The 15,174-nt window shown below is 30.2% G+C and overlaps 1 protein-coding gene across 1 annotated transcript in view; it reads right to left on the bottom strand.

Moving 5' to 3' along the window:
* Positions 1–3,120: 3,120 nt before the first annotated feature.
* LOC143076622 (uncharacterized) overlaps positions 3,121–15,174 on the bottom strand; it is a 36,242-nt gene continuing 24,188 nt past the window's right edge. Inside the window, exons 13-16 of the mRNA XM_076252444.1 lie at positions 9,869–9,972; positions 8,598–8,714; positions 8,020–8,277; positions 3,121–6,314 (exon numbers count right to left, since the gene is read on the bottom strand). Of these exons, the coding sequence (XP_076108559.1) occupies positions 6,141–6,314; positions 8,020–8,277; positions 8,598–8,714; positions 9,869–9,972 (653 nt within the window). The 3' untranslated portion in view covers positions 3,121–6,140. The remainder of the gene's footprint in view (positions 6,315–8,019; positions 8,278–8,597; positions 8,715–9,868; positions 9,973–15,174) is intronic.

Here is a 15,174-nt window from a genome sequence, read left to right as displayed (position 1 = left end):
TTCAGCATATCAAAGAACCCCAAGGATTCAATTTTTGTTAAAATCAAACTTAATTTAATTTTGGACCCTTTGGACCTTAATGTAGACCAATTTGAAAACGGGACCAAAAATTAAGAATATACATACACAGTTAGATTCGGCATATCAAAGAACCCCAATTATTCAATTTTTGATGAAATCAAACAAAGTTCAATTTTGGACCCTTTGGGCCCCTTATGCCTAAACTGTTGGGACCAAAACTCCCAAAATCAAACCCAACCTTCCTTTTATGGTCATAAACCTTGTGTTTAAATTTCATAGATTTCTATTTACTTATACTAAAGTTATGGTGCGAAAACCAAGAATAATGCTTATTTGGGCCCCTTTTTGGCCCCTAATTCCTAAACTGTTGGGACCTCAACTCCCAAAATCAATCCCAACCTTCCTTTTGTGGTCATAAACCTTGTGTTTAAATTTCATTGATTTCTATTTACTTATACTAAAGTTATTGTGCGAAAACCAAGAATAATGCTTATTTGGGCCTTTTTTTGGCCCCTAATTCCTAAACTGTTGGGACCAAAACTCCAAAAATCAATCCCAACCTTCCTTTTGTGGTCATAAACCTTGTGTCAAAATTTCATAGATTTCTATTTACTTAAACTAAAGTTATAGTGCGAAAACCAAGAAAATGCTTATTTGGGCCCTTTTTGGCCCCCAATTCCTAAAATGTTGGGACCAAAACTCCCAAAATCAATCCCAACCTTCCTTTTGTGGTCATAAACCTTGTGTTAAAATTTCATAGATTTCTATTCACTTTTACTAAAGTTAGAGTGCGAAAACTAAAAGTATTCGGACGACGACGACGACGAAAATGACAACGACGCAGATGACGACGCCAACGTGATACCAATATACGACCAAAAAATTTTCAATTTTTGCGGTCGTATAAAAATTTTCAATTTTTTGCGGTAGTATAAAAATCACAAGACTAACAAAGGCCAGACAGCTTGAAAGGTATGATATGATATAGTATTTGAGCCAGAATGACAGTTTTTATGCATTTTGAAATATTCCTTTTGAACAAAAACATTGGCAACATCCTTTGGTCAAAATAAATTTGTTACACAAAAATGTCAATGGATCATACACATATCCTAACAAAATATCATGGTGGTCCCTGCTTGTACAATGTTGTTTGAAGCAAATACTATTGAAAAAAGTAAAAGCACAAAACTACCGAACGCAGAAGAAAATTCAAAACGGAAAAATCTGAATTAAATGGTAAAATCAATAGCTCAATCACATCAAACGAATGGTAAACAACTGTCATATTCTTGACTTGCTACAGGCATTTTATTATGAAGAAAATGGTTGATGAAACCTGCTTTTATAGCTAGCTAAACCTTTCACTTGGATGAAATTTAGAAACAACTTAGTCAAAGTTAACATGTTCTTCACAAGAACACACACATATGATGTCATAATAACATAATGATTGTTCTGATGCGTCCCAACTTGTTCATTATTTATTTGTCAGATATGTCTACTATTATTACTAAATTTAATTTCACGGAATTTATTGACTTTAGTGGACCTTCTAGACAGATACTAGTACTAAGGATTTCTAAGACAATTTAGAAGTATAGGACGATTGTGGAACAACGTATTTTAATAAATATAACATTTACAATGCTTTGTGTGCTATTTTTTCTTATTCTGAAAGATCATTTAGAAAGTGATTTTTCTTTACGTGAGAAAACTAAAATAGCCCTTTCACACCAACTGGTTTCATTAAATTTGGGTAGCACGAGTTAGTTAATATTTACTTAGTGGTATGACTTAGAGTAATACATAGAAGTATTTGGGTTTTTTCTAACTGTGTGCCTATATCTATATAACGTAAACTTGCAGATAAACAAGTATCTTGATTGATTGATGAATGTTAACGCTACTTTTTGGCTTTTTCGTGGCGGGCAGTTTTTATAGACGGAGATAATCACAGACCTTCAATAGAAACAGGTATTTTCTTCATGCTAAACAATGAACGTAATCTATTACCTACTATTAAATTATAAGGTCAAGAATTTCGTTACCAAAAATTACCTAAAACGTTAAGTGAATTTTTCGGTAGATACTAAAATATTGTTTGGAAGTTTGGCTGTACCTTAATAACTAATTGCAGGAAAGCACATCCTTATTACCAACCTGGTAATTTAGATATCATCCTGGTAAATGTATTCTAAAAGATTACCAATTAAATACTGTAATACGGTCATTGGATATTGTGTTTATCAGTACCTATATTGATCATGTGATCTGTAAATTAAAGCCAAACAAAATATGATTGTTATTTATAAATCATTCACAGTCCTAAAATCTATTGATAACTATATTTTGGCATTATCTGACTGTTTATGACGTCTTAAGGATACATCCTTTAAATGTTGAAAGTGTTCTGATTGATATCTAAGTCTTGGAGATGTGATTTTTCCATTAATCTTAATAAGGCTTTAATAAGCCCTACTATCTGGTATTTTGTTATTTTTTTTTTTATTTTTTTGGTAATTTTTTTTTTTTTTGTGCTTTGTTTGTTAGGCGTCTCATATCAGCAAACATGTTCAGACCCACCCACATTCTGTAAGTGCCTGTCCCAATTCAGGAGCCTCTAACTCAGTGGTTGTCATTTGTTTCTGTATGTCATATTTGTTTTTCTATTATTGTTTAGTTCACAAATGTGGATGTTACGTTTTTTCGATATTAATTGTTTTAAATCTGTCATTTCGGAACCCTTTATAGCTAACAATGTAGTATGGGATTTGCAGATTGTTTTCAAATGTTGACCTATAATTGTCGAATTCAACTTCATTTTGATCACTTGTGGAGAGTAGTCTCATTGGCATCATACCACATCTTTGCATCTTTATATAAAGATTTTATCATTGCATCAATTCTGATTAAATATATTTCTTCATTAAGAGATGGTAAACATTTTACAAAAAATTGAAACATTTTTTCAAAATATTGAAAATGTCACTATTTAAATGTGATCCCTTTCTATTTCTTAATCTCTGCTTAGCAATCTCAAATCTGTAAGATTACCATGGCAGGTAAATACCAAAACGTTCAAAAAATATCTAGAAATAATTCTTCAATTTTTTTATTGATAAATTTCATTTTTTTTGTACAAAGGACATGAATATTTACCAATTCAATAAGCAACACTAATAGTTGTAGCACTAATACATTTAACTGTACACTAGTATATACAAAACTGTACACTGTACACATAACACTAGTACACTTATAAAACACACTTACAGTGTACTAAACATACCCCCTATGAACACTATATACAAAATGATATGATATGTATATTATACACAGCGAGACATAAACAATGTTTACATAATATACAAATATCAACAAGGTAACTTTTCATAAAAACTTTCAAAACTTGAACATTAACAAAGATGTGTTGTATTACTCCAAACTGAAGATATATAAATGTAAAGATCAATAATTGCTTATAAGGACTATTCCATTATAATGGACGAGGTATGGTAGGAAGAGACTTTCAACATCCCTCCCCCTACAATTTGTTTTCCCCCCATAATTTTGCCTGCATTTAATTATTAACCCAGATCCAAAATAAAATGATTCTTCTTACCATCCCAGATTCAACTAAAAGGAATAGTCTACAATGACTTACAGAAATGAAAATTGTAAAATTTCTTAGAAAAAAACAATAACCCACACCCTAAAATGGGCTATCCCTACCTACTCTCAATGTCAATTTCAATTGAATAGCCCATACCACTTATAATTTGAAGAGGTTCACTTTCATGTTTCTAACTTATTTCTTTACAACCTGAACGATCAGATAAAATCATGAGCAATTTTTTTCTTTAAAAGACTACACATTAATCAAGAACATAGCAAAATTTCGAATACATAACCAGATAAAAATTTCATACATGATTTATATTGAACATGCAGGTTTTACATCAGGAAGTAATTTAGCAATCATATTTCATAACTATACCCATAGGAATATAAATATACATTCTATTTATAACCCTCTTGATTGAAAATAACCATATTACCTTATTGGGTTATAGATGTCCAATAAAATCAGACTGACAGGTCATTTAGTAAATTTCCAATTTAGTAAATATAATATTTCTCTTACAAGGTCGGTTTAATTGATTCACAAATTAGTACTTTTTTTTATTTTTGATTTGGACATAGCATGATTAGACATAAAAATTGAGCAGAGTATAAAAATAAAAGAAACCATTTTGTCTATATAACTATTTTACCTTAAAACAGGTACGACTTCATGATTTTATGTAATAAAAAAATACAAGATCATTTAGGAAATATTTTAATACACTGCTCTAAAAAATGAACATTAGTTACATATGTCAAAATTGTGACAATAAGGACAGAGATTATTTTAAGATTTCATACATATACCTTTGCATACAAAAAACCCACACTTTTTCAAAAAATAATTATGATGGAGAGAACACTTTCCTGTTTTCTGTATTTGTAAAAAGAGGTAACAAATGAAAAGTTTAAGATTTAGAGGAATACATAAATAATATTAACAAATTTGTGGATGTTTTGCCAAGGTAAAGTCTTTTACTAGTAAATTTTATGAAACACTTCATCTTTTAAGAATAAATCTATTTACTGTAAATTCTGAATTGCACATGCATGCATTTATTATTGCGAATTTGTCATTTTAGACTAAAATGAGATTTAATTTTTTCGATATTGAGAAAAATCCTGTTTAATTCATATAAAATATTTCAAAAAAGTTTAAATTATTGTGATTATAATTCTATAGCATTTTTTTGCAATAATAAAAACATCGTAATAAATTCTGAATTTACCTGTTGCATGGTTTTTGACATTGATTTATCATTACAAGAAAATATTGCACAGAAAAATTCATATGAATATTTTGGGAAAAATGAAAATAAAATAAATATATATATATATGTTCTTGTGAAATTGTGATGAGCACCATTTGTGCATCAAACTTTAGTACTTTTTTGTATGATTAGTCAACTGAAAATATGTTCAGATATGTAGAAAGTTTAATAAAAGAAATTGAAGCTCAGACTTAAATTTTAATTTTTTCTAAAAAGTATTTATATTTTTTAAGCGGTATCTAGTTGTTTTTATCCTACTGCACAATCACCACTCCAGGTGTTGGTTCACTTATAGAATTTCAGTCCCATTTCAAAATTCTAGAAAACTGAATCTTATTTCATTTCATACCAGTTTTTGTGTATATATTTTAGTAAATATTGTAAAGCTCCGATGTATGATATGATTCTATAATTTCAAACTAACCTTTTTTTACCATGAATGTAATTTATAACAATATATTGCACAAAGGAAATTTATAAATGTACCACAACATAATGATAATAATAATGAAAAAAATCTTTATTTTGACCTAATTGTATTAAAAGTTGATTAACATGCAAAACAACTAATGTCTTTTATACTCTTCCTAGTACAAAAATGCATTGCCTTTTGGATGGATAAGATCTTGTTTTCAATATCAAAAATGACAACAACAAAAAAGAAGAATAAACAGCAAGTAGGATATGAAATTCTTGGAGTAGAATCAAAACATGTTTAAATTTTCAGAATGCTCGGTTTCCCTTTATTATTTTTTCAGAATGCTTTTAAAAAAGTTAAATCAGCAGATTAAAACACAATTATCTGTTTATAGAGATACCAATAAAACTATTTAATTCTATATTTTGGTAATTGTTTGACTGTAATACCAATGTGAATTTCTGTATACATGTAGTAACATGTTGATCCTTAACAAACAGCATATATATCCATGTGTGGATTTATTAAATTATTATTATTACTAAAAATTTCAATTTCATCTTTTACCATCTTCTTGGACCTGTTTCATATTTATTTCGAAAACAGTGAATCAAAAGATTCAGTTAATAAAATGAGCACTTAAGTACCATAATCTGTATGGATTTCTCAAATAAATACATTTTTCAGTGTATTTTTCTTTTTTGATAAAAAAAAACCATTAGATCAACAATTCATAACTGAACATAAATAACTAATTTTCCTACTAACAAAACAGCAGACTGATAAAAAAATAAATAATATAACTAATTGAGTGTTCCTCGACAAGCTGCATCCCCACAAAGACATGGAATTTTTTCATCCTCCAACGGAAATTTATAATCGTAGGTTATTTCTTCATTAACGTCAATCTCACGTTTGGAATATATCACAATTTTCTTCTGGTTATCTACATTAATAATTTTGGCATAACAGTTTGGCTGAAAGAAAGAAAACATAATAATCATAATTTTGATTTACAGTGACTTTTGTTATTCAAGATGTCTAAATACACAATAAAAGACTAAAGTACTGTGCATACAAAGTACAAAATCCAGATCTGGCAGCATACAAATTTGCAAACCAACATTACAAATTCTTATAACTTGAAACTTTCTCCCCTCTTTTACAATAATTCATAACAAGAGGTCATCCTTCCTACTGATAAAACAGCACAATCACTAAATGGGTTTTATGGTTGTAAATATTTTTTCAGTTTATCCATTGTAATATCACTTAATTGATAGTTGTTATCCTTTCATTTTGATTTGGGATTTTCCGTTTTGAATTTTCCTGGAAGTTTAGTATTTTTGTTATTTCAGTTCAAAGTTATTAGTGATTGCTCCTGAAAATATACCTTGCCTTGCTTGAACTTGGGTTCTCACATATATATATATAAGTTGTGATAAAGACACTGGCAATGTAAAAGAATATACTGAAGCAGGAAATACAATTAATGGTGATATATGGCTACTTGGGAATTTGTTATCTAGAATAGGATTTTGCCTTGATTCTATTGCAAGATTTTGTATTTTGTTGTCCAAATTTTGCATTTAATAGCAATTCATTATAATTATGTTTATTCCAATTTCAGCAATAGATCAAACTAGATATCATTGAGATGGGAGCCATCTCTGTGGGCCCCACTGTGAATAATGTGCATTAAAAAATTGTATCTTTACCATAGGACATGGGTTTGTCAACTGAAATCAAAGTTTTTGACCTTGACCTTTGACCTAGGAAGTTGTAAATAAATTATGACACACCCTTTGGTGTTGGTTTATAAACATGTCAAGTATAAACTTTGAAATGATAACGGTTCTCAAGATATAGAGTGGACACGATCTTTACCATAGGACATGGGGTTGTCAACTGAAACCAAAGTTTTTGACTTTGACCTTTGACCTAGGAAGTTGCACATAAATTATGACATACCCTTTGGTGTTGGTTTATATACATGTCAAGTATAAACTTTGAAATGACAACGGTTCTCAAGATATAGAGCGGACACGATCTTTACCATAGGACATGGGGTTGTCAACTGAAACCAAAGTTTTTGACCTTGACCTTTGACCTAGGAAGTTGTACATAAATTATGACATACCCTCTGATATTGGTTTATATACATTTCAGGTATAAACTTCAAAATGATAACGGTTCTCAAGATATAGAGCGGACACAATCTTTACCATAGGACATGGGGTTGTCAACTGAAACCAAAGTTTTTGACCTTGAACTTTGCCCTAGGCAGTCGTTCATAAATAATGACACACCCTCTGGTGTTGGTTCATATACATGTCAAGTATAAACTTTGAAATCATAACGGTTCTCAAGATATAGAGCGGACACGATCTTCACCACAGGACACAGGGTTGTCAACTGAAACCAAAGTTTTTTGACCTTGACCTTTGACCTAGGAAGTTGCACATACATCATGACATGCCCTCTGGTGGTGGTTAATAAACATGTAAAGTATAAAGTATGAAATCATAATGGTTCTCTAGATATGGAGCGGACACAAAAGTGTTACGGACGGACGGACGGACGGACTGATCACTATAGGGTACCCGCCTAAAGGCGGGGCCCTAATTAAAATATATATATACATAAATAATTATGGTAAGATAAATTTAGTTAAACACTTACATTACAACTATGATTTATAAACCTGGCCAGATTTCCACACTTCGTTGCATCAATAATTGTATCGCTATCTACTCGGAAGAGATAACTACTGCCGATTCCTGATTTCTCATATTTCTTCTCCCGCAGGTCAGCGACAGACTGACGAATACTAGCACCTACATACTCGATGACCATTTCATCTGCTGCTATAGGTTCTAATGCAAACAAGCCCCACGCATGGATACCACTGCGAGCAAATTTCATGTTCTTCTTTCTAAACTGTTGACAGGAAAATTAACTTGGCATTACAAAATATAAATATTAGAAGAATTGAACAAAAAATTGCTTAAGATGAGATAAATACAATGGCAATGTATAGACTATACTCTACTGAAACAGGAAATAAGATTTATAGTGAAATGAAACCAAGGTACTTGTGAATGTGTACTGAAGGAATAAGATATCACCATGATTTATAAAAGTCATTTGCACAGACTAGGAAAATAGCCATTACAGATTATTTAAGATTTTTCAAACTTGAGGAAGTTTTTTCTTTTTTAAATCATGGATAATATATAAACACAATATCCATCACTTACTTTAAGTTGATTGAATTTGAGAAGATCTCCTATATCCAAATCAGCAAACGTGGTCTGTAACCGTCTGTTTTCATGTCGAGCTTCTCTCGAGTTTGAGTATGCTGTAACTTTCTTGTCCTGGAAAAATGAAAATATTAATAGATACAAAAACAAAAACCCTACCATGGCCAGTATAAACAACACAAAAACAAAAGAAAAGAAAACAAGAGGTCTTATTGGGGTCTAAGTGTGACACAGGATTGGCCTATTTTTGTAAGAATGACTTGTGAAAGTAAAATAATAATGCGTGAAAACAGGAAACGAAGTCCATAAAGACACGGGAAATTACATGCTCTATTATGGCAAGGAGAAGCGGGATAAGCGACTCTCACTGAACAATAAGCGGGATCCAGGATCAGACCCCCTTTGAAATTTCAGACCTGGCAAAAAATATGCCATTTTGATGTTTACTTTCACTTTTATTACAATCAGTTATATTTGCTGATTTGTATATCTTACATAGGTAACCATTAATGCTGTTTTCTCTCTACATGCATCTAGATGTATCATACATTGTAGTTTTCAAGACAATTTCACAAAATGCCAAAAAATGTAACATTTATTATTATTAAATAAAAGGCTTAAAAAGTTATAACTCTACAACACTGTGGATATATTCATCTTGTGGGTTCCAATTTTTCGTGGATTGAGAAAATTTGTAATATGTTGAACACTTAAATTCATGGTTACCCTGTACCCAAGAAATCCACGAAAAATTGGTATCCAACGAATTTTAAGGAATCCCCAGTACAAGAAGTCAAATGATGTTTTTGTATTTTGGATCATATTTGGCAGATCATTTTTGCTGTGTACAGTTTCTCTTTATACTATAATATGGGTGATTATAGAAAAAGTATCTATCAACCAACATATATAATAATTACAATTTATTACATCCTAACAAGCTCGACAGAATGTTACGTACTGAAAATTCAGAAGTTTTTGCTATGTTTTTCTATTGTGAAAATTAGAATGAGAGAAAATTTCTAAAAAAATTAAAACTTGTATCTTAAAAATAATCTTGCAATTCTGTCCATTGTTCTACTTTAGAAAATGATTGCCTAATATATAGATATAAGAAGATGTGGTATAAGTGCCAATGAGACATCTCTCCATTCAAGTCACAAATACAGTAAATGTAAATCATTATAGCCATCAACACAGAGCCGTGGCTCACACTGATAGGATTCTTAATGTACAGTATTTAGCATTACAAATATTTGTATACCAACCTGAGTTTTATTTGACTCCTCTAATGCACAAAATGCTGCCTGGTGAACTTTGCCCATCTTATCTTCCCTGGATAATTTGTAGAAGCCCTCTGTCCTCGCACACCCTGTAAACAAAATATAAAATAAGTCCAAGGACCATAACTCCGCTCAAAATCATCTGAGCGGATTAAAGTTTGAACTTGATCTGTAATTTGTCATGATAAAACAATATTCCAAATATTAAATGAATATCTTCAAGCATGAAGATAAAAGTGTGGAAAACTGATTTGCCAGACTGACGAATGGACAGTCAGACAGATGGAGTCTTTAGCTATATACTCTCTTAGCTATATTCATACTGCTATGCAGGCAACAATGTAGAAAAAACAGATTTTTTTTCTTAATATATTGTTAAAAGTCATATAAATTAGAAGGTATGGAATTAATACAACATACATATTTAAAGAAACTTATACTTTCTGTTATGTTTTTTTTTTTAAATACTGTGTGTTTTAATACACACCAAAACCTAACGATGAGCACCAATTAAAACTGCAAATGTTTTAGCATATGATAAGAAGGCCTTTTTTTTTGGTATAAAATTGTCTCTACTGAGCAATATAGTAAGAAATCCCCCCCCCCCCCCACCTTTTCCCCCCTTTTTTAAAATGGCTGGATGCGCCCCTGTTGAGCTTAAAACTCTTTTCGTAAGAAATTTACAGGAAAAATATAAGCCCTTTAAACAGTCCACAGGCACAACTTACATAAGTTTAGTTTTCATCGTATTATTTGAAGTGAAAAGAGTGGTCTTTTACAATACATTTGTAGCAGCATTTTACATCTTTTAACAATTTATAAACATACAAATAAAACTAATACACATTGTTAATGTGAAGCATTAATTAAAGTCATATGAAACCAAAATTAAAAAAAATTGGCCTATGTTTTTTATAACTAAATGGATAGTTTTCATTATAAAACTGATGTACATATACTTTTTTTTGAAGAAAATTCTACAATTTGTTCACATTTAGAAGAAGTTTACTTTTTTTAATTGCTTGCTTCCAGGAAGCAATTCGCCGAAATTTAATCCATATGCAAGTGACCTTAGCGTGACACTTCTCGTAAAAATCCAAAAATCGCAATATGCATGGATCTGTCATTGGAATAAACTATTATCTGATTGTACATGTTATACACATGTTCAATATCCATTTTTCTTTGTTCAATTTTTACCATAAGATGACATTGGTAAACTATGGCTTCAAAACACAGTAATTAATTAGCTGCCATATTTGTTAAATTATAACAGACAGAGAAAAAAAAAATGACAATTATACGATATTTTGGCATATGAAATGATATATTCATGCATTGGTTTAAGAATTGGAAAAACATTATTTTTCACCAGTCACTTGTTTCATATGACTTTAATACAATAGATAAACAATCAATTATAATAAAAAAAATACTAATTTTATTTATATAAAAGATACAATTAAATCTAATTAAAAATAAAATTATGTTATTAACAATATTATGAATATAGCAGGACATACAAACATTCACTCATTGCCAGTTGTTCATAAATAATAAATGCTTGAGGAAAAATTAATATGGTATATATTTAGAAAATTTTACCAGTATATGTTTTGATGAAATTCCAATGGATAAGGCTTCATAAAAATAATAAAATGTTCCAAGGGCACAGCATAATACAGCCACAGAGGTAGAACCATAAACAGTGTAGGTAAGTAGATATTGACAAAACATTCAAGCTTATTGCAGCTCTGAATTTATGATTAAATTTTGGCACAGTATAGGTTTCCTAATAAATGTGGTCTCAGAACTTAAACATTTCAAATTGGAAATAAACTTATATGGGTCTATACCCAAAGAAATGCAAAGATTTCTTTTTTTTTAATATAAAATCATAGTCTTATTTTGGAGCCTTTGGATCACAAAATGGAATAGTTTGATAATGGGGCCAAAGTTAAGAAATCTAAATACAGGGATAGATTCAGCATATCAATGATATTAGACACCCCATAAACTCAATTTTTTTCTATCGATTGTTGAAATCAAACAAAGCTAAATCTGAACCCCAATTTTGACCAACTTGAAAACTGTGCTCAAAATCAATAATCTACCTACATGTTTAGATTTAGCATATCAAAGAACCCAAATAATTCAAGGTTTGATGAAAATCAAACAGAGTTTAATTTAGGACCTCTTTGACCTCAATGTGGACCAATTGAAAAACCGGGTTAAGGAGGTATCCAACACATTCACTGAAATTTTTTTGGCTCGTTTAATTTTCATAAAATTTTGACAAATACTTTATGACAAAAATATAAAAATTTCCAAAAATTTGAACCAACCATTTTATCAGAAAAATTACACTGGTTATATAGCAGTTTGACAAACACTAATTTCATTGAATTTTGATCATTGAGAGGCTTAATATTCCTTTTACAACACAACGTAATTAAAGCGTTTAGCTGATTTCACAGAGTTATCTCCCTGTAGTGTTAGGTACCACCTTAACAATCCAAAATCTAAATACATGGTTAGATTTGGGCAAATTAAAGAACCCCTTTGTAATTTGTCAAGAAATAAGTAATTTACACAAAATTAAAAGTATTACAAAAAATTGTTGGTCCCTTTTTTCCTGTACAGTTCAAGCCACAGAACCCAAAATCAATCTCAACCTAACTTTTTGGTATGGAACCTATGGACCAATTTCATAGTGATCTTTAGACTTATACTAAATTTTTGTCCGGAAACCAGTAATCCTTATTTTTTAGCCCATAATTACTAAGCAGTTAGCACAAGAACCCCCAAAATCAATCCAAAATCTTCCTTTTGAGGTATTGAACCTTGTGGTACAATTTCATAGAGATACATGTACATACTGTTATACACAAGTTATTGTCCTAAAACAAGAAAAAAGAGCTGGGCTGTAAGCACATGATACGCCGGTTGCCCTTTTAGCTTGTCTTTATGCTTTAAATGATTTTTTTTGTACTTTAATTAGGCTGTTAGTTTTCTCATTTGAATTGTTTTACAATTGTCATTTCAGGGTCTTTTATAGCGGACTGTGTGGTATAAGCTTTGCTCATTGTTGAAGGTCATACTGTGACCTATAGTTGTTAATTTTCTTTTAATTTTTGAAAGGTAGCTTAAGTCAACAGATATAAACAATTCACCAAAGTTTCATAAAATATTGTGAAAGTGTTTATGAGTGATTGTCCGAAAACTGGCAAATCCCCCCTTTAAGCATGAAACTTCATAACATGGAAACGAAAAATCTGAAATTTATAAAAATCAAAAGGGAGCTTATGTCAATAGATATAAATAATTTGACAAAGTTTCATTAAAGTTGATGAAAGCATTTTGGAGTTGTTGTCCAAAAACTAGAAAATCACCCTTTTTTTAAGGATAAAACTTCATAACATCATGAGTTTTATTTTTTATAATATGTTGTATGGGAGATAACTCATATTTTATTAAAGCAGATGAAAAGTTCTGCAAAATTAACTGTCATATTCAGGTCCTTCCCATTTTTAAGATGAATGCAAGAATTTGAACATGGTAAAAAATCAGCAAATTGTTATTAAACCAAAGCTCTGACTGTTCTTCTTTTTTCAAGAATTGGTAAAACTAATGTATGTTGTACAACTGATGATTGGGCAAAAAACTACTTCAACAGTCACGACAGTGTCATTAAACTTAATTTTAATTACAAATGTTAAACTGTGGGAAAATGGTTTGTGAAATTGTGTTTCATTAAAAAATTAATTGTCAAATTCATTTTCACCGATTTGATCAAACTTTCCACATTCGATTAATAACTAAAATATGTATCCTTATTACAAACAGTCCAAATAAAACAACATGAACAAAAAATAATGCAAGGACTTGTAACAACACATTGATCAGCTTTTAAACATATTTCATACCAGACAATATTGTATTATACATGTTAAATATCTAGATGACCTTCAAAGACTCTTAATGATCATAGATTATATATGTTAAATAATGCAATATACATGTACATGACATAAACAAATATATAGATATAAATTGACAGAAAAGCATAGGCAATTGTAAATTTTTTTTCAGCTTATTTTGACAAGTTGAACATGTACAGTTGAACCAAATTCACTCCCAATAGCAAAATACTATTCTACTTTTAAAAAGGTTTGAAAAAATTAAATGTATTTTTCCAATGTAGTCGGTATAGTTTCGGTTTGTGCCCTTTGAATTTAAGGACGCTTAACTATGGCAACAGAATACGCATGCTCGAAAATCCTTTCTGTGATCGGACAAAATGCTGTCATGGTGGGTGATTTGGTTGTGTTTGAAAAAACGTCTGGTTAATTATATCGTGATGGAAAGCAAGTGAAAAACTATAAATATTTGAACTAGATCTTACAAAGATTTATATTTTTATTAAAATAATTGTTTCTCCAATAGCTCTTTGCATCTGTGACAGCTGTTTATTCAGGACAATTATATAATTTTTAATGTAAACTTTGTTGTACTAACGTACATGACTTTTAGAACGCACTTACGCATGTGAGATTTCCAAGGGGTTTTGGTGAATGTAAACAGAAAGATATGAGGACCGAGAATACTGAACACAAACAGAGAAAATGTTATTTAAATGGTATCTTTGTGCTTCTGAAGGTTATCGAAATGATAGTTTTAAATATATACTCAAATTTAAATACGTCGGATATCTTTTTTAAAGATAGTTCTTGTTTTAATTTTTGTCTGATTGCTAGCCAATGCCTCTTTCGTGTCTTTTAGTCCTGTAAATATGAAAAACTAATACCATGAATACTATACATATCAAATAGTTCATGAAAATGTCTTTGTGAATGTTGTTTGTCATTCATTTCTCTTTGCTACACATGAAGTCGACATTTTTTTCTCAACTTTTATATTGATCAACTATAAAGTATATATATAGATTAGCATTTATATTATAAGATAATCATGATTATAGAAATTCACAATAATGGTTTGGCTAAATATTAGATGAAACTGTGCAATTATCGTTGATAACTGTCCAAAATGAAATTCAAATTGAAAAGACTGCCGACATAAATTTTCTACCTAAATGGTTTTAGGGTTAATCAATATTTGATGATCATGACGGTGGTACTATACCATGTATACTGTATCATTACTCCCAAAACATCTGAAAAATGTGACATTTAAAGCCTTTTTGTTTGGCAATTTTTACAATTTTCAGTATGAAGGAAAATTAATGTCATGAATTTGTAGTTTTATAGTAATAATTTCAAAACAAGACC

Source organism: Mytilus galloprovincialis, chromosome 5 (genome assembly GCF_965363235.1).
Source record: "Mytilus galloprovincialis chromosome 5, xbMytGall1.hap1.1, whole genome shotgun sequence".
NCBI lineage: Eukaryota > Metazoa > Mollusca > Bivalvia > Mytilida > Mytilidae > Mytilus > Mytilus galloprovincialis.
This window is presented reverse-complemented; position numbering and strand designations above follow the sequence as displayed.